We start from the raw sequence: 20,532 nt of genomic DNA, 5'->3' as shown, positions 1-20,532 counted from the left end.
CATTCCTTCCCCTGAACAAAAGACGCAATTATCCCACTTTGCAAGGTGGCTGTGAGGATTAAATGACACAATCTGAAGGAAATAAATGCCAAGCACAAGTGCTCAGAAAACATTTGTTGCTATCATCTTTCTCCTTCTCTTAACTTTTGAAACTTCTATGTAGATGAACTTTGTAGAAGCTCAGGTTTGGGACAAATAAAACAGCAGTAAGAAGCTTGGTGTCTTATGTGACCTGATTCCTAGTCCCAGATCTGGCAACTAACTTGATGTATGACATCAGGCAAGTCAGTTAACCTCTGGGCCAAAGGTTCATCATTTGAAAATGGAATTGAGCCAGTTGGAGGAAATTGATACTTCAGAGGAAATTGTAAATTGGAGGAAAATGATAATTTGGAAAAGATTATTTTTAAGAATTAATTCTAAAACGTCACAGTAACAACAATAACTATACACACGCCCAACACAGGTTACATGGTAGGTTCCCAAGAACCATTTTCTGAATAAATCAATATGCCCAAACAGTCCCTCCCCTATGAACTAATTCATGATCTCGAAGCTCCTTTCCAAATTTTTCCACTTCCCCAAGTACTCTATACCCTCCCTTCCATAAGGTAAGAGCTCCTTGGCAGGACTCCACAATGTCAATTTTAATTTCCAACTTTGTATTGTGATGTTTCAGAGTTTATTCAGCTCCCAGGGAGAAGCGGGTGTCACTATGGCAACCTTCAGGCCACTACAGTGAGAGAAATTAGTGACTGCCCAGGCCTAGAGATTGCTGTAGTCTTTTTCCTCTTGGATTCCTAGCAGTGGATGCTCGAACACAAATACTGAGTGGGCTCCAGCCAGCAAAGGTAATAATGTACAGCAATAATTACTGTTAGCTGATGCTTACATTTCAGACAAATTGAGGAGGCTGTCAAAGGCATTAGCTTCTATGTTTTGCAGGGAATCACTCTGAGAGATTTCACTAGGGGAGAGAAAAAAAAAGTATAAGAAGAAACATGAATGGAATGACCATATCCACATGATTATAAACTGTGTGTATGACCCAACAACTGGGGGCTCCGTTGTGCCCTTTTAAAAAAGAACAAGGATCCCATAAATTGTCCTCGCATCATAAAGTGCTAACAGCATCTCCTTTTCAGAACACTGATGGCATCTAAAACCCAGGTGCTGTTGAAATGCACATTTCAGTAACCTGTTTATGTGACAGGTGTTTTCCTTGTTTATGACTCAAGAGCCACAGATTATTAGAAGTGGACAGGCCCTTTGAGAAAATCTAGTCAGATTCCCTTGTTTTACAGCTTTGGAAATTGAGGATCTGAGAGGACAGGCAAATGTTCTTAGAGGAAGGTTCAGGACCAGGATCAAGATGTCTGTGTTCCTAACTCCATCACTCTAGTGAGGTTTTAATTTGGGTTGCATTAATTGCTTCGTAACTCTTTACCCTTTTCCCAAAATCCTGTTCTGAGGCTGTTGCAAAGGGTCAACTCCTGCAATGTCCTTCTTGGATTGTAACTGTCTATTTATTTGTTTTTCTCACTCTGCTAGCAAATTAAAGACAAGGAATATGCCTATTCACTTCTGAATCCCTGGTGACTTCATGTTGCCTGGCACATGGGGTATGAATGAATGAGTGGATTAATGAATAAATAGATTTGTTAAAAGAACTCAAACATAAAGGAACCAGCTTTGCCATATACCACTCCCAAACATGTAAGTAATGTCAATGTTACTCCAAACTCCTAACATAAGCTACCATTTGCTGACAGCTGAGAAGAAAGTCTCAAATTCACAAATGGTACATTTGCATGTTTCTAAGGTTGACATTCCCTGAAGGCTTCAGATTTGATAAGAGCTTTAGCCCACAGAAAGGCAGAGCTTAAGGCAGTTAATGTCTTTTATCTTTTATGAACAACACAGTAATGGATTGTTCCTGGGCCTATTCATTTTATTCCTACCTAATGATTTACTTATTTAGTTATGGTTGCTTTTCTCACCAAGAGGTCTTAATGTGTTAAAAGTTAACAAAATTCTGAAGTTAAACTTTGAGAGCAGAAGAGTAAGTGTTAGGTTCAAGCAAACTGTCATTTCTGTAACCTGCAGTGAATTTCCTATAATATGCACTCATTCTTGTGGAATTACTTTTAAGATCCTCATTCTTGCTAATACCCTAAAGTGCAGTGAGGGGTTCCCCAAGGAGCTAACATCACAGCTTAGCATCTTCTTTATAGATGCAAATCTGCTTAGAAATCCCACTGTATTGTTAAGATGGAGATGTTCTCTGGGAACTAAATGGACTCTGAGGTCCTTTGGCTCAGACTAACATTAAGGAGGATGTTCGAATACTGGGACTCATGAGTAAGTTCTCTCTCCACACGTAGGGTGTTGCACCCTAGAAGCTGAGACCTGGGAAAAAGGAGTGAAGTTACATCTGACACAAATGTGAGATCACCCTGCATTGTCAGGCTGCTTTATAATTTTGATAAATGCCTTTTATCAGTACAGCTACAAATACTTTGTTTCTGTCTTACACTTTTATTTTAGATACAAAGATTATCTTCGGATGTACAATAAACTTCTAACACATTTTCTTCTGTGTGGGTGTTATCTAAAAATGTGACACAAGGGAATAGCTACTTTAGCAGAATTTTTATGATTGGAACCTATTTTCTTTTCTACTGGAGAAGTTTATCATCACTTATCAAAATGCATTCAGTTCATTGAAGCAAGGTTAATTATCTGGATTTTAATGACTCTTGAAAAATCATACCTTTCTTCAAAGGTCTCTAGTTATTATTTGTATTGTAAAGATAAAAATACCAAGGTTTCCTAAACACAGTTTCTCTCCTAGAAAAAAAAATGATTCCCTTTTAACTATGTTTTTTCTTAGAAGAAATTTTATTATTCCAATTATGAATTTCTTTTGATATGCAGTATCTTACTTACATTTTTACGATCTCATTAAGTCCTCTGAAAGCTTGAGATGGGATTACTTTAATAGGGAGATAGGTGAGTGATCTAGAAAAGAAAAAAGGAAAACTAAGAATTTAAGATATAAGAGTGGGTGCTTTTTAAATTCATGAATTAAGTGTGTGTGTGTGTGTGTGTGTGTGTGTGTGTGTGTATGTGTGTGTGACTACAGAGTTCCAATAACTGGATTAGGTTAAGAATCCTATCTTGTAGCAATAAAGAGACATGCCATGACTCATTCTTGTTCTTTATCAAAGAGTTTGTAATTTTGTAGTTAAGATCCTGAACTTTGGAATCAGACACACCTGGTTCTCTCTGCCTCCCTACTCTCCCACTTCTTTGCTGGTGACCCTGAGATATGATATCTCTGCTTCAGTTTCTTCTTCTATAAAATTGGAATAATTCCTATTTCACAATGTTGTTGTGATGATTAATCAAGATAACTTGTGTAAAGGACAGGGCTTGGCACCAAGTAAATAGTTAATGAATAGTTCTAGAGTAGCCCCATAGGCTTGGTTGTGAGAAGATGGAAAAGAAACTATTTTGGTTAAAGAAGAGAATTGAATGGTGAAAATACAATTGGAAGCCAGGCAGGCAGAGAAGGGAAGATTTATTAAGATCTTGCTCCTATTTTGATCTATACTATATTCCCCAGGCAGGCGATTTCAATATTATCCCAATCAGATCACTTTGCTCCTACAGTTAAATCACATGGGCATCTCATGCCATTTCTGAACATCTGTAAAGCATCTCCTTCAGGCACTCCCTTAAATCCAGAGGAATGATCTAAGTGTCTTGAATTGAGATCAAAGTTATGTATTATATAAAGTTTGAGAATAGAGCTTTAATGCAACCATAGCAAAATCAGAACAGAATGTTGTATGAGTGCTAAAGGAACCTGGGGTTAAGGTAACTCAGGAGAGATTATCTAGAAGGCAGGGATGAATGTTCAACCAGCAGTTGTCAAGTATCTGTGATGTTTCAAGGTTTTGACCCAGCAACTGGCAGAGAAGAGGGGAGTGGTTCAGGATATCTTAGGTTAGAAGTGAATACCAGGACTATGAGAACATAGATGGGAGATCTGCTTTGCTTTTCATGTGTCTATGCAGTAGAGACTCACTCAGCTGCTAGGAAAGAGCACCTCCTCCATGAAGAACAGATTTGAATCAATGACATGTCTTACAGACCTGTCTTACTGGTATAAGATGCTGTGTGGGTTATGCACACCCAACTACAACCTTGTTTTATACACTCAACAGTGATGTGATGTGGGTATTTCCCTTGATAGCAGAAGAAATTGATCATGAAGAAATTAAGTAACCTGAACAGGTGACACTGGATAAGCAGACTAAGCCCAAATGTTCTTTCCACTGTGTAATAGTGGGCCAAAGTAAGTGATTCCTAACCCACTCAGCTTTATTGGGGAATAATTGACAAATATGACTGTATTTATTTGAAGTGTACAATGTGATTATTTGATATATGCATACTTTGTGGAATGATTAAAAGATCAAGATAATTAACACATCTGTCACCTCACATAGTTAATTTTATTTTTGTAGTGAGAATGCTTAAAATCTACTCTCAGCAACTTTCAAGTATTCAATATCATAGTAACTATAGTCACCATGCTATGCATCAGAGATTCAGAACCTGCTTTTTTTATAACTGAAAATTTGTACTCTTTGACCTACATCTCCCTATTCCCTCTACCCTGCCTTACACTGGCAACCACCATTCTATTTTTTGTTTCTATGAAATCTGTTTTTTCTTCTTTCTTTTTTAGATTCCACATATAAGTGATACCACACAGTATTGTCTTTCTCTGTGTGGCTTATTTCTCTTAGCATACTGCCTTATAAGTTCATCTATCCTGTCACAAATGGCAAGATTTCCTTCTTTTTTATGGCTGAAAAATATTCTGAGTGTGTGTGTGTGTGTGTGTGTGTGTGTGTGTGTGTGTGTGTATACCATATTTTCTTTACCTATTAATCCATTTAGGTTGCTTCCATATCTTGGTTATTTGAATAATGCTGCAATGAACATGGGATGCAAATATCTCTTAGAGACAGTGATTTCATTTCCTTCTGATATTATACCCAGGTAGTCTTCTCTCTCTCAGTGAGCAAGGTGGAGGGATAAGTATTGTAACTTTGCTTCTCCTGAGAGGAGGCAGGCTCACTCTTGCTATTCCTCCTGCAAAGCAGCTTACCAGCATTTCCTCTCTAGGGACTAATGCAAAGAAATTTCATTTCAGAAAAATGCTTTTACTCAACAGTCTCTTAGAGATGGTATAACCTAGAGGAAGTAATCTAAACTCGGTTCTCTGATTTTATATCCTGAAGGCAGTACACCAAACACATCGTTCAATACCCAAACTTATTTAACAGGGCATCTGAGAAGAACAGGGACAGTGGGGGGCAGAAATCTTACGATGGCATGTTTGCTTCCTATATTTCTTCTGGAATCATGTCTGCTTGGCTTTCTGATTAAAAACACAGTTTTATTGCTCTCTGCACTGCCAAGTCAATAAATTTCCAGAAGGAAAGCTATATTCTACTGTACCTCATGCAACATCAATAAAACTGACAGCCAAATTCTGATTCCAGAATCTTTATTGCTGGGGATAATGCAGTGAAGAACATATTTTGGAGAGTGTTTACATAAAAGCTTTAGCTGAATTCTTCAGAGGTGTTTATTCATGCAAATGGAGCCCAGAAGCTGGAGCTACTCAACAGGCAGCCTCTTCCTCCAAAAAGGAGTACAGTATGGTTCGCAGTAGAGCACTCTGGCTCAGATTTGACCAGGGAGGTTGCCTGAGCTTTGATTGATGTAGGGATGAGAGATGAGGAGCAAAGGTTGGACAAAAGTGAGAGAAGCTGTAGATCATGCACTGGTCGACCCCAGTGACTACAGAACAGCCCTAGTGCAAGACGAAATTTTTCAGAGTTGATGTTGATGCTGCCGAGCAGGAAAAGGAGCAGTGATGGAGGTAAAAAATAGAGTTCCCATCATGTAAGAGCCATTGGGAGACTAGCAGATAGCTTTGTGGATGTGGCTGGAGCAAGAAGAAGGCCTGGGGGCCAGAAAATGGGGAGAGAAGTAGGGTTAGGCAGGTGCATCAAGCTTTTCAGAACAGATATATTTTCATAAAGTGATGTGGAGAGTGTGGTTCTATGAATCTAAAAACTATTTTTCCCACTGACTTATATTTTTATTTTTGACATGCCATGTCTTCATTTCTGCTTTGCCTTCAACAGGCAGCAGTTTCTAAGCATTCAAGTATCTGCCTCCTGTATTTAAATGTTTGTCTATGTGGCTTGTGATTTGTTAATAACCATTCGCATGTACTCCCTTTGAAGAGGCTCCCTTCCCTGATGAATGAATGCTTCTGTGATTATTTCCATGAAGTCATAAAACTTTTAGCAATGTGAACAATTGTCTCAATAGTCCTGCAATTCTACTCCTGTATGCAGTCCAAAGAAATTCTCACATTGATACTTAAGGGAACCTATACAAGAATTTTCTTCACAGCATTGTGGCATCAGGCAACCTGGGTGTCTACTACTGAGTGAAGGAATGGTAAAGGGTGGATAGTGCATCCCTAAGTAATAGGTAAACAGGTAGAAGCAAGAGTCTAAAGGCACACCAGAGCAGTATGCGTGGATCTTAGAATCATGGTGCTGAGAAAAATGAGAAATTAATGATATATGTAAAATATTACTTATAGAATTAGAATATATACACACCAAATGTTAGACATTTTAAAATAAAACATAAATATACATTAGGATGATTGCCTTTGGTGAGTTGAAAGGAAGTAAGGGAAAGAGAGAGAATAAATAACTAAAAACAGAGAGAGACTTTGAATGGACCAATGCTAATGTTCCTTGAATGAAGAAGTATGATCAATTTGATCCTCTGTACCTGAGAGACAAATGGAAAAGAAAAAATGTTCATTTTGGTGTTTTGAGTACCCCTCCCCCACCTTCCCTTCCTTCCCTCCTTCCTCCTATTCTTCCTTTCTCTTTTTGAAGTTAGGCCTACATGTACCCCAAGAATTTTGTGAACTTCAGGAACTCTTGGGGAAAGATCGAGTTAATACTGTTTGATAAAGAGCAGAAGCCAAGGATAACTGGGGAAAAAAGGCCAAAGGCAAGGACAGTTCAGCAGCTCTGCAGTCCAGGGTCAAAAAATGGAATGAAAGCTATTCATAAAGCAAAGCAAAATGAAAGGGGTGGGCAGAGCTTTTTCTGTCTCAGATGAAGAGTCTGACACCCCCAAACTATTCACCTCAAATGTGTGTCATGAACCAGGGATTCTGGGCGAATGCAGGTTAGACTGGCAGGACTGAGAGTTCTCTGTGCCTCCTGAAGAGCAAGTGAGACGGCTTTGGATGTATATGGTGTGGAGCCCTCAGCTACTTGTATTTATTACTTTTGACCATCCTTTTTACAATTTTAAACTTTGGTTTTTAAATGAATGGATGATACAACCCAGGTTACACTGGATAATGGCCAAATCCCACCTTGCCCAAGTGCCTTTAAAACAAATACTTAGGTTTGATGACAAAGGCTTCTCATTAATCCTGTCGGCAAGTCCCAAACCTTCCAGTTATTGGTTAAAGTTGACATGGAAGCGGTCTCTAATCTTAAACATTATTTGAAGGTTCATGAACAAACCAGTGAGCTAGATGAACTTACTCAGGTGAAATCCTATGTCTTTCTTCATTGTCTACACTAAATCCAACAATATTTGGAGGCATGAGTGCAGCTGCACTGCCTTGAATTACATTTGCTCATACCAAGCTGATGCTGGTGCTTGTTTTTGCCTTGATTCCTTATCCTGTAACCTGCCTGGTCTTCCCAGAGTCATCTGGGAATGATGCCCCTGCCTTCCCTTCTTCTCAATCACCAGATCTTGATCTCTGTATCTCTGTCTCTTAGAAGACACTGCTGATCCAGAACAGTTCCTAGTTGCTGTCGGTTAGGATCACCCTAGTATCTATCACTGCTGGGTTCTGACTTTCAGACTGGGCTGCTGGCGGGAATGGGGACCCTGTGCTGGGGTTGCCCAGTACAGTTGGGTTAGTTCCTGTAGTGGATGCTGTGTGAGCTGCCAAAATCACACATTAGAACTGAGGCGCTTATCTGCCAGCTCCTGAGAGAGAGGGCAGCTGAACCTCTCAGCTGAGTTGCTTTCCTGGAATTACCCTCAACATAAGATTGCCTCAACATAAGATTGTCACCCAAGATCATGTCTTCTCTCCTGGGCAGCCAACATCCAATGACTGGTCAATGCACAGAATAAAGACCCTGCTCCTGTGCCTCAAGATGGGATACTCTGAAGGTCCATCCCACCTCTTTCCATTAACTCTTTCACCTCAGCCCCCTGACTCACTCCCCTTCCCAGTCAACCCCAATTGTCAAGCCACTCTACATCTTGTGTCAGAGCTCAGAAATGGGACAATCTATAGATAAGTAAATAGCATTCAGATAAACCTAATCACCTTGAAGAGGATGGTGCCACATTATCAGGTCCTCCCTAATTATTTGTACTGTCTCAGTACTGAAGGGTAGAGCCTGGGCCCTGCTTTTTATTCTGAGTTTAATAATGCAGATGACCTTGGAAGGAGCCAGTTCATCTAGTTCATTGTCTTGTTAATGAACCCTCAAAATAATCTTAGCTGGGGAGTTTCAGAGGCAGGAGAGCACTGTGCCTCTTTCAAAGAAATCCAAAATTTGGAAATCTGCGCTTATAAAAACCTGTCAACTGGGAGGCATTTGCATCATCAGAGGGCTCTTTGTTCTATAGAGGATTCTATGAAAGATTCCTTTAAATAGCAAACTACCTAGTTAACTGGGAAATGTGCTTCAGTTGACACACTCTCTCCTTTTAAAGACAGGTATTGCATACAGCCAGTCACAACTGTAGGTTTCCCACCTCGCCTTGGATTTTAAGAGCTTGGAGTGCGTAATGGTTCCCGGGGCAGGACCGCCTTTTGAAGCCCATAGGCTGAGTGCAGCTAGAAAGAGACAAGGGCCAGGAAAGCAGTCCAGCATCAGTCTGAAGTCCCCAAAGCCTGGGCGGGGTCTTCGGTCACTTTGCTGTAGCCTTTACTTCCTGCCCAGCACAGCAGCAATGAAATACTTTTTTTTTAGATAATTATTTTTTATTGAAGGGTAGTTGACACACGGTATCAATGAAATACTTTTATTCACTTCCCTCTAATTGTTTAGGAAAACCATCTATATTATTGATTTAAGAAAGCTATGAACATCCATCCATCTTTCACAGACAATTAGTTTGTTGTTAGAGCTATATACCCCCGAATTTTAAAACACTTCAAAATCAGAGGGAGGGAAAAACAGAAATCAGAGATGGTCAAAACTTTCTTTTGAATTTATTTAAATTCAAGAGAATGTTAATGTTTTTATTTATTACATAATACCTTGTTCTACATTGAACAGATACTTAAGAATTTCTGTGTTCTTTTCAAAGCTGCTCAGTAATTATAATAAACCTCTTGGAATTGAAATCAAAGTGGCTTTCCCCTTGCCAGATGATTTTAAATCTTTGTGGTTTCAAATGTATTGATCTCTTTAGTAACTTCATTACTGGGTACGTCTTCATGTATTGGCCTCTTGTTCTTCAGCACTCGCCTGGAGGGAGCTGAGGTGGAGGTGGTAACCAAAATGTCAAGTCAGCATAGATGCACATCAGAAAAAATAGGAACACTCCTCACAAGTACATCAGGTGGTTTTGTTATTGTCTGACCACTCCTTTAGGCACTTACTGTATTGCCTGAAGGAATCAGAGTGAAAGGGCTGCTTACAAGTGGTTTGGTCCAACTCCTTATTTTACAGATGAAGAATCTTAAGTTAGAAATGTGAAATGACTTCCCTGAAACCACATGGAAATTCAGGGGCAGATCTCAGCTAGAACATAAGTCACTCCATTCCTAGTCCAGTGCTGTGTTCTTCACTAATCAAATGACATCAGCACTGTTCCTTTAGGGGTTTGTTGACACACCTGCTACACAGGCCCCTGATTAGCATGTGAAAACCTAGGTTTCTAACAGAGCCATCAGCTTTTTGAAGGCATGTGCTCACAGAATTTGACTTCAAAGACACAGCTCAAACTCCAGTTTGTCCATGAAGCATCTGAGCCTAGCAGAGTGGTTTTCTCTCTCCTCTGTACTCCTCAGTACTAGTGATTATGCAGGGTTTTCCTGCACTATTATTGGAGAATGTGCCAGGTGCCCTGTATGAATGTTTCCTCTGTTCCTTCACTGAACACACCCAGCCCCTGGTAGATTCTGCCTAAACACTGTCTCTTGCTCCAAGCCCCTTTATTCCTTTTCCACTGCCACTCTTCTTGGCCATTCTTTTCTCCATCTTAACTCTTTAATAGCCACTGAATTGGTTTCCCCTCACCCCATGCTAGGTTTCTCCTGCCAAGTCTAGGTCACTCTCATACTCAGGTATCTTCTTTGCCTTCCCTTGGCCTGTCTGCTTGTCTAAAAATGTCTCAGCCTTGCCCTCAAGGCCCTCCAAATAAAGGCTCAAACTTCATTTGCCACTATTCACCCACCATTCCCCTGACATAACCAGTACACTAAACCTGTGCTGTCCAGTAAGTCAGCCACTAGGCACATGTGGCCACTCAGTGCTTGAAATATGGCCAGTCCAAGCTGAGATGCATTGTAAGTGTAAAATACGTACCAGATGTCAAAGGCTTGGCAAGAAAAAAGATGTAAAGTATCTCAATAAATTTTATATTGATTATATGTTGAAATAATATTTTGTACATTTAGATTAAATTAAAAAGTTTATTAAAATTAATTTGACCTTTTAAAAACTTTAAAAAAATGTGGCTATTAGAAAATTAAAATTACATGTGACCAACATATTTCTACTAGATAGTGCCTCCCTACCTGGACGAATCAGACTATTGTATTTCCTGAACTTGCTCCATACTTTCCTGCTTTCATTCACTTCAGTCTGCTGGGCACATTCTACCCTTGGTTAAAAACCTCTGTCTCAGGTGCTGTGGACTTCATGGAATGTGTCTTCACCACCAATCACAGGTGCTTTCTCTCTGGAAGCAGGACAGTGGCATAGCGAAGAGTACAGACTCTAGAGCCAGACTGCCTGGGTTCCAGTCATAGCTTCATTCCACATCTATAAATCGATGATGAAAGTCACTACCCCAGGGATTTTTGAGATTAAATAAGAAAATGTTTATATAATACCAATATAGCATAAGAGCTCAGTAAGGACTTTTAATTCTTAGCTGCTTACTGTGAAGGACTCAAGCTACCTGAGCTATGCCTGGTGACAACTACTTTCTTATTTGGGGCAGGAGGTTAGGGGATGGGACAGGGTGGGCTCAGTACTTTGGAATGGACTCATAATCCTATTTGTCATGGGTCACTCTCAAGTCTATAAAATGCCTGTAACTTGTCCCTGAGTCCTGACTCTCTGCTGATTATACACAGAACAACTGAGAGGGAGGGAAAACACTTCTACTTGGTACTTTGCCTTTGGGCTCAGGTATCTCTTATAGGCCCCACCTGATAGCCTTTTAAAGAAATGATAACAAACTTGCATTAAATATTTCAACTCTAGGGAGCTACTCTGCAGAGTTCTCATTTGCTCACTGATTTGGAAAAGTTCAGTCTGTTGGAACTCTCCCTGGAAAGTGCGATTTGAGTGACTCTTCTCCAAGACAGCCTTTCCAGAGCACCCAAGAAACTGCGAGTATATGAATTATAACGTGAACCAAGATTTTCAAGAAGATTCCTTGGATAATGGATTTTCCAAGTCATTTGTGCAATAACTAAATAAAAAAACATAAAGCCTCAGAGGAAAAAAGTAAACACTTCTAAGCCTTTATTCAAAACCCATTTAATGTTTTCTAGGGACACAAAGCAAAATGACCCAATCTTTACCCCCTAAACTAGAATTCTTCTAGCAATAATATAACATGACAAGAAAAACTCTGGTAAATAAAAATACATGTTGAATTCTCCCTGGGGAATGTCTGCATCATCTGTAATGATTTCTCAAGAATATATTTTAGAAGTAGAGCATATTATGTTGTCAGGGCAGTGACACTGCACAAATGCTTCAGGGAGCTCTTTCTCTACAAGCTTCTCTTTCCAGACACTTAAAAACTTTTTTTCTTTTTTTAGTGAGTCTGTAAAAACCTGGTTGCAGTCGATATACCACATACTTTTAGTTCTTCTGAGGATGGGTTTGAGTGCCTGAAAGTATTGGCACATATACCTTCACTTTTCAGTAATTCAGACACCAATTTGTATGGTTTCCTGGCTTAAAAAAAAAAGAAGTCTTTTCTGGAAGGAAGTCATTGCTGGGTTGCATCAGAGTAGAAGCATCTCATTGACTGGGCTCCATGTTCCTGCTTCAGGGTGGGGTATGAGGCAATCAGATTCTCTCTTTGGAGATTTAAAACTTGTAATAGTCAAACAGGAGTGTTTGGAGCTGATTCATTGTAAAGGTGGAATCTAAAGAGAAGCTCCCTGACCTCTTGCTGCTAAAATGCTAAATTCTCTCTGATCTTGCCCATATCCTCCTACCTCTTTATTCTTCTAAGTTAACCTCTTGTGGTTAAATTTGTCAGAGTTGATTTCTTGTGCTTGCAAATGAGAAAAGCCTTATTCAGAGCCCCATGCAAGGTTTTCAGGGGGAAGCAATCCACTGTTTGATGATTCATAACAGATGGAGCATGTGCTGTGGTCAATTAGAGACTAGAAGGCTTTGGATGGTGATTCCCTGTGGCCTCTGTAATTTAGTGTCAAGACCAGGACTGAGCTTCTGGGATAACCATGTTAGCCTGGCTGCCCTTGTAGAGAGTGAGGCTTAAAAAACTTCAGCCCAAATGATACTTTCACCAAGGTTTCTTTGTTATTCTGGCTAAAAGGGATGGCTCCCTCCTCTGAACTCTTACCAGACTTTGTAACCTTCATCTGGCTTTTATATATCCTGCACTTGTCTGTGGTCATCTAAGAACTAGTTCTCTCTCTCTTGTGGCCAGAAGAGAGTAAACTCTTGGGGAACAGGGGCATGTCAATGGATCTTGCATGTTGTCCTGTACATTTCAGTACATAGTTCCTAAACGGTCAGCAAGTCTGGCCTGAAGGTTTTCTATGTACCCAGCCTGACGCTTAGGGATGTGGAATGGGGAAAGAAAGGACTCAGAATAGGCTTGGGTGCTTTAGCTGAGCAGATAGGACTGACGTAATTGAACACTAGAAGACAGCCTGTGATCAGATGTTAGGTGGCATGTTTGAGAAGCAGCTCAGCCTGGGCTGAAAAGACCAGCATATCAGACTTCAGGAAATAATGAGCTCTGCTATTTTGGAATTCTAACTTATTCACCTTCCAGGCTTAGTAGACCTCATGGGTCATTTTCTACAATTAACAACTTCCAGGGATAAAACTATTCCATCAAGCCTGCCCCTTGCATGATAGATATTTACTGTTCAACCTCATACATGGGCAGTGGGTTTTCTAGTTTCAGCATCATCAGATAGTTCCAATAATACTTTGTAGTTATGTGAAACCTTTATTTCGAAGTACTTTTAGCTCTGCTATCTCATTTATTTTCACCACAGTCAGCTCCATTCAGGAGCAGGAATCATCACACCCCTTTTACAGACAGCACAGAGGTTTTATCACTAGCCTGAACCCACAGGGCCAATTAGGGAAAGGAGACCTGGTGCTAGAACTCAGGTCTGCCTGGGCTCTGTCCTGTTGATCAATTCAGGTAATTTGGGGGCTGTGTTAAACCCTACCCTGTCACACTAACACATTCCCACCCCTGTGGGCTCAGAAGTGCTGTGTGTGGCTGCTCCTGATGTAGAATTAGGGACCCAGGAGTCACCTCATTTCATCAGAGTCAAGGACAAATTTAACAGCAGCAAGGGATAAAACCTTTGTTCTGGAAGTTGATTTTTAGTTATAAATTGGACTTGTCTGAATTTGGTTTAGGTGGCATTACAGAGCTGTGGTTCAGGGCTGCAAAGAGCAGCTGTGAATGGTTTGCTGGCTGGGAGGAAGTGCTATTTCCCAGTAAGGCTGAAGCTGGGTGTAAATGAGAACCATGTGGAGAAACTGCTAGAAGCTGCCCAACAAGTCAGAAAGCCCACCTGTCTGGTGGGTGGGATTATTTTAATGTCCTTCTTAAAAAAAAAGAGCTGGGGAGAAATTTGCTAAAATCTGCATTAAATCTGATTTTTGCACACCAAGGTGAGCTTCCAGAACAGAATACATATGCTCCATGGAGCCAGCCCTCCCAGCTCTAGAAGTGAACAGCAGGGCCTTTCTTCACAACCATGACTCAACTGGCCTTAAAATTCCATGTTTAAGATCAGAGTTTCATATGGCCATGACAATTTTGGTGCGGCTACTCTGGGAGATTATATTTTAGAAAGAAAGCTTTTGTGCCTCCTTTTAAGACATGAAAAGAAGCCAAATTAAGGGGCTTGGGAAAAAGAGGTAGATAAAGGCATAGAACTAGAGCCCTAAATTAATCTGAATTACTGCTTTAGGAATAAAAATATTGGGCAGAAAAAAAACTCAAGGAATTACTGCTCTGCAAGGGGGGAGCTGGGTCCAGTGCCAAAGGGATCTGTGTGTGAACCTTTTGGGCTCAACAGTTCCACTGAGGTTTTGGGAACTTTGTTGCTTGCTTTTTAGCATCCACCATTCACTTTCCCTGAAAGAATGACTTTTATATGAACAAAATCTGGTCCTTGCAAAGCTTTCCCTAAGAAGTCCATTTATAGGCACAGCCAGGCTTAAGAATTGCCCTAAATTATTGCAAGGAGAGCTGAGTTAGAACTGAGGTTCAAGATCAACCACTGCCTTGGGCCTTTGCTTTGTTTGGGGAGGGGGTTGGGTTGGGAGGTGAGACGCAAGCTTTCAGAATTCTGACATGTTTTTGGTCTGGCCCAGTTGCAGGGAAGCTGAGGGTAGGGCCAAGCTGTCCTACTTGCAAGAGCTTGGTAGGCTTCTCTCTGCCCTGTGGATGCTTACCTGGTATCCTGGACTGGGTAACCATTGGTCTCAATTCATGCCGCCTTGGTGGTGGTTTTGTTTTGTTTTAATGGACACTGGGCTGGGGATCAATTTTTCTCTGATGAGTGAGTTTAAAAAATAAACAAAAATTAAAACAATCTGGATGGGATATACTAATATAGGTAAGTTTCCAGTCTTCTCTGAAACTGATAATGTTTGCTATGGCCCATTCAAAGCACAGAGTGGGGGGTCTGCAAAATCTGGGACCTGGATGTTGACATTACACAAAGAACTGCCTCTACTACCCCTAGCATCTCCTCACCTTCCCATTCTCTAGGATGGAGATTTTTTAAATGACATTTAGATGTGGTACATGCTAACTAACATATGTGCTTCCTTTTGCATTGGCTCATTGTTTGTATTCAGGTATCTACTCAGTTTGATTATCATGCAGCTCAATAACACTTTAATTATACTATCTGTGACATTCTGGGAATCCTGAATTGAGGAAGACCTCCTCAAGTGGTTCTTACTTTAGCACAATGAATCCAAACCAAGGAGGTGATGGTGGTGGAATTTGGCTTCTAGGAGGCATCTGGCAAATGTCTAGAGACATTTTTGATTGACATAATTTGGCACTTAGTGGGTAGAGGCCAGGGATACACTAAACATCTTAGAGGGTACAAAATCACTCTACAACAAATGATTTTTCTGGCCCCAAAAGTCAATTGTGCTGAGGTTGAAAAACCCTGGTCTAACAAAAGAGGCACCCATCAGATAGTTACATTATAGTGGGGTATGTGCAAAATAAAAGTACCAAGTATCAAAGCAAGAACTGTGTATGGGAGGGAGGGGACATTAGGGAGAGCATCATGGTTAAGTGACTCCAAATCATGATTTTTACTTAACGCCTTTGTAATCAACTGTCCAAGGATGACCTTGAAAGTTTACGGGTAAATAACTATATACTGTGATTTTTCTTTTTGTAAAACCCACTGGATTACTTAATCAGATATTTCTGATGACTTTGTATTTTCCCTTAAAAAAATTCCCTTAAAAAAAAGAGTCTGGGAGAGGCATAAAAAGGGAGGAATTCATTCAACTTTATTCTTTGCTTTTCAGCATGACTCTCTAGCCTATTCTAACCTCTAGTTTTTCCACTTGGACTCTTCTTCCCTTCTCTCCTTCATGGTTCAAACCCTGAATTCCTTAGAGCTTTGTTGACTCTCTCCCTGCCTGTACCAGTCCCACAGGTGTGTTTCCACCTAGATTGTGGGCTCCTCGAGGGCAAGGACCATGCCCTCCACCTGTAAATCCCTCTACAGCATTTAACACTGTTCTGGACCCTGATTTCCATTGCAGGTGGGAGAAGGAGAAAGACATTCAGGAACGATGTCAGGAGACTAACATCTTCCTGTGACATTAGACTAATGGAAACAGCACATTTTATCCTTGCAGAGTCTCTGAATTGTGTCTAAACAATAAAGTCTAAAAGTTTAATCTCTGCTCAGTAGTCACAACATGCAAAAATAAATTGCCATTATTATTATTAGCATTTTCTTCCTAACAGATTTTCAGAAGCTGTTTCCATATCAAGCAGATCAACCTTTCTGTTGTCATAGAGATAAAGATCTTTATATAACCATGGGTAAGGTGAGATTATTTTTTCTTTCTCCCTCATTGCAGTTGTCTGGAACTAATAAAAAAAGGAAAAGGAAAATTTTTAAATCAGTTTTTTTTCTTTTACTCTCCCCCAAACCCCCCCCCCCCAACACACCCTGCATTTAAACAAGGAAGCACATGGCAGGCTATATTTTGTGTCATATTTTATATTTTAAATACCTAAATTTTTCATAAAATATGGAAGGGATAGAAAGATATGAATGATTGAACAATGACATTTTCAAAATTTGCAAGCAGTAGCCTTGTCAATGATAAAAATTTGTAATCCACATTCCTTTCTCTTCTTTTAAAACCAAATAGTAGACTTCAGATGGAAGTCTCAGAGGGCAGGACCACCATGGCATGAAACGATTAAAACATAAACTAGGAATTATGGAGGGGCTGATGATGATCTGTGGCACTTGCCTCCTTCAATCCCCAGAATTGAGGGTGCTTCCCATCTCTCTGCAGAATCAAACCCTGTGGATAACTTAATGCAAGACCACATCCCTCTTTCCCTCTTCTGGGAAGCCTTATCTCATAATTTCAGTTCTCTTCTCTTTATGAACTCCTGACAACTTGTTGTTTATAGCATTTTTCTATCTTGCAGTTACTGCTTACCATTTCATTTATTGTCAAGAAAAAAGGATTTCAATATGAACACATTCAGTTATACTGTCCTTCACCTCAATGTTAAGTTACACCTTTACCTATCTGTCTTCTTCCTCCAGGACTCAGAAGTATCCTCTTTCTAAGACTAACCCTTATGATCTGAGACTGATGATCTCTGCCCACCCTTACTGAGATCTTACTCCATCAAATACCATTCCTCTCCATCCCCTGTATCTTTAGTCTGTTCTTCTCCATAGATTCCTATTCCTCTCTGAAGACAAGCAAAACAAAACAAAATGAAACTTTTCTCAGTTTTGTTTCTTTTCCACATGTCTCAGAGTTTGGGGTTTTAATTTGATCATAATTATCTTTTGCAATAAACAGGTATGTGTATCTGTATGTCTGTGTGGAGAGGAGGGGATAAGTATATGGCACAAGGAAGTTTAAAACACACTTCTTACTTTCCAGAAGATTTATCATCCATGGAGAGCAATACCGGGGTTCTCAAACTTAAGCGTGCTTCAGAATCACCTGGGGAGCTTGTTGCTGGACCACATCCTCAGAGTTTCTGATTCAGTAGATTGGGATGAGATCATCTCTAGTTATCTGATCCTCAGGAATCCCTTTGTGATCCCCTTGTGAGGGTCAGCATGCTTGCTGACCTAAGAGGTCTAAAGCTCTAGGAGAGGACACTCCTGGTCTGGATGCCAAGATAGTGCCCATGAAAGGAGTCATCAGAGATTCTTCAGAATCCCTGTGGGAATAGCAAAGGGCTTCACAACCTAGACATCTAGCTCCTTTCTGGGAGTAAGACTAGCCAGCTTCAGCATGTGAACAGTACTTACAGTGTGCCTGCTTCCCACCTCCACCCCCAAACCTAGTCAGCCCTATAAAATCTTATTGAGGGGGTTCTAGACTTCTTTGAACTGTGCTGTGGGGCAGTGAGGCAATTTGTTTTGTTTTGCTCTTTTCACTTAAGCCTTCTCCAGGTAAGAGGTACTCTCCTGGGGCCAACATGGGGTGGCAGCAGGAACTACTGAGAGGTCTCAGTTGAAAAGCTGAATCTGAAAGAAGTTGGGACTTGGCTCATTCATTCCTGCCTTCCCCCAGGGAGACCTCCACTTAGTGCCAACTTTGATGAAGCTGGTAATCTTCTTACAGAGACAAGCAAATATAAAAAGATAATCAACACATAAAGTCCTATCTTTTCTACTCAATAGCTGTGGGGTCTTGGGCAGGTTATTCCATCTCTTTGGATCTCAGGTTCTTGTAATCTGTATATTAAGTTCCAGGCAAATGAGAAAGGCTGTTAGTGGCATAGTCATTCATAAGATCAAGATGGGAGGCGTGTCAGGGAAGGACAAAGGCTTGGACTTGGAAGACAGGTTCCACTGATTTTTTTGATTGAAACCAATTCTATCAGCATTGTCCTCACATTCAGGGAACTGAGCTGACAAGATAATTAATGGAAACTAATTAATATAAACGCCTCAACCTTTAAACTGTGTCTGTCAACCGCAAATGTTCCCTGAAGCCTAGTAACTCTTCCAGGGGAGAGTCTCAGGAGGAAGGGGCAGTTCCCTCCATGAAGTGGGCTCCTGACAGGCTGTAGGGGCCCAGGGAAATGGGGAGCTCTCTTTCTTCCCACCGCATAGAAGAACATAACCTTCTATCACCTCTAATGGTTAGACCATAACCAAGACCTCAGCCAGCCTGATGTCTTTTGGATACTTTTATGGTATTCTTTCTTTCTTTTTTTTTAAACAGCTTTATTGAGATGTAAATTCATATACCTTAAAATTCACCATGTACAGTGCAATGGTTTTTAATGTGTTCATGGGATTGTGAAACCATCACCACAATCTAATTTTAGATAATTTCATCACCACAAAAAGCAGCACCCATTAGCAGCCACCAGGCCTTCACCCCAACCTGTTGACTACTCTTCTACTTTCTAACTGGACATTTTATATAAACAGAATCATTTAATATGTGGTACCTTTCTCTAAATGCAAGAAAAGAGACCTGGTGACACTCTGATACACTGGTACTAAGTGCCCCCTTTTCCTCTTCACCCCATCACTTCAGCAAACAACGCCCTCCATACAATTCCCTTAACCATCTGTGCTTGCAGAAGCTGCGCTGGTCTGCAGGGGGGTGGGACACAAGGCCTTCCGTTGATTAGACATCTAGATGGGAACGCAAGTACATCTGGGGCAGGGGTGGAGCAGTGGCCTACATGCTAAGGTGTAGGTGGGCACTGGTTGTGGGAGGCAGCCCTCCAGCAGTTCACAGTGAGTGACCCGGTGCACCCCTTGCCATGGAGCCTGAATACCCCATTCCTAGAGGACCACAGGGTGCCAGAGCTCACAGTAACCTTCGCCAGTCTGGTGGGCGCATGCGTCAAAGACCACGCAAGACTTCTCTGGGCAGAGAGCCGCTGACTGAGTGCATCATACGTGTTTCCTTCCCTCAGCCTCAGGGAGTAAGGCCTTCCCTGTGGCTTCTGGGCAGTTCTACGCCCCTTGCCTCAGCCCCAGGTAGGGAGAAAGAGCGGGCGTGGGGCTGCCAGGGGCTGGAGGGCGCGCCAGCGGGCAGGGCCAAACCAAAGTGCGGGGCACCGACGGCAAAGAGTCCCAAGCTTTGGTTTCTCCTTATCCCAGAAGGTGGTGGCGTTCGATATGGCGAAGCGTTTTCTCCAAGCTTCCAGATTAAGGGGAGCAAAGAGTAGGGATGCTAGGTGTCCCGGAGCGAGCGAGGGTCCCAGGCGGGGGCGCCGTACTCACAGTCTGGCGAGGCCGGCGCGCGGGCCGGGGCAGCGCAGGGCGCCGCGGGGCAGGCAGCTGCACGGCTCGGGGCAGCGCCCCCCGCGCAGCGCCTGTGTCAGCGGCCGCAGGAGCAGGAGCGCCAGCAGCGCCGGGAGCCGCATGGCCGGCGAGCCAGAGCGCGAGCTCTCGCAGCGGGGCCCGGGCCGCGGACGGGGCGCACGGCGGCCCGCGTCCCCGCCGCGCTCCCCGCCCCCTGACGCGCTCCCACTCGCTCCCGCGCGGGCTCGCCTCTGCCCGACTGCGGGCGCCCGCGGTGGGTATTTGCAGCGGCCAGTGACCCCGTCCCTCTTTTCTGCTGCTGCCGCTGCCCTGCCCGCTACGTCTGCAAGTGACCCTCATAGGAGATAGTGTGGTGAACGCTCTGGATAGGATAAGGGGTGGGGAGTTGTGAATTCTCGTCCTGGCTCAGCTGT

General features: G+C 41.9%; 1 protein-coding gene across 3 annotated transcripts in view; it reads right to left on the bottom strand.

Moving 5' to 3' along the window:
• LHCGR (luteinizing hormone/choriogonadotropin receptor) overlaps window positions 1-20,313 on the bottom strand; it is a 55,743-nt gene extending 35,430 nt beyond the window's left edge. For all 3 annotated transcript variants that reach the window (XR_008995850.1, XM_036925876.2, XM_036925875.2), the window contains exons 1-3: window positions 20,078-20,313; window positions 2,950-3,021; window positions 893-967 (exon numbers count right to left, since the gene is read on the bottom strand). Coding sequence is in view for 2 of the 3 variants with exons in the window: in XM_036925876.2 (XP_036781771.2) it covers window positions 893-967; window positions 2,950-3,021; window positions 20,078-20,220 (290 nt within the window). In the remaining variant the exon portion in view is untranslated. The remainder of the gene's footprint in view (window positions 1-892; window positions 968-2,949; window positions 3,022-20,077) is intronic.
• Between the last annotated feature and the right edge of the window lie 219 nt (window positions 20,314-20,532).

This window comes from Manis pentadactyla, chromosome 2, assembly GCF_030020395.1.
Source record: "Manis pentadactyla isolate mManPen7 chromosome 2, mManPen7.hap1, whole genome shotgun sequence".
NCBI classification, from domain to species: Eukaryota; Metazoa; Chordata; class Mammalia; order Pholidota; family Manidae; genus Manis; species Manis pentadactyla.
The sequence above is the reverse complement of the archived record's forward strand: the minus strand, read 5'-3'. Positions and strand labels throughout refer to the sequence as shown.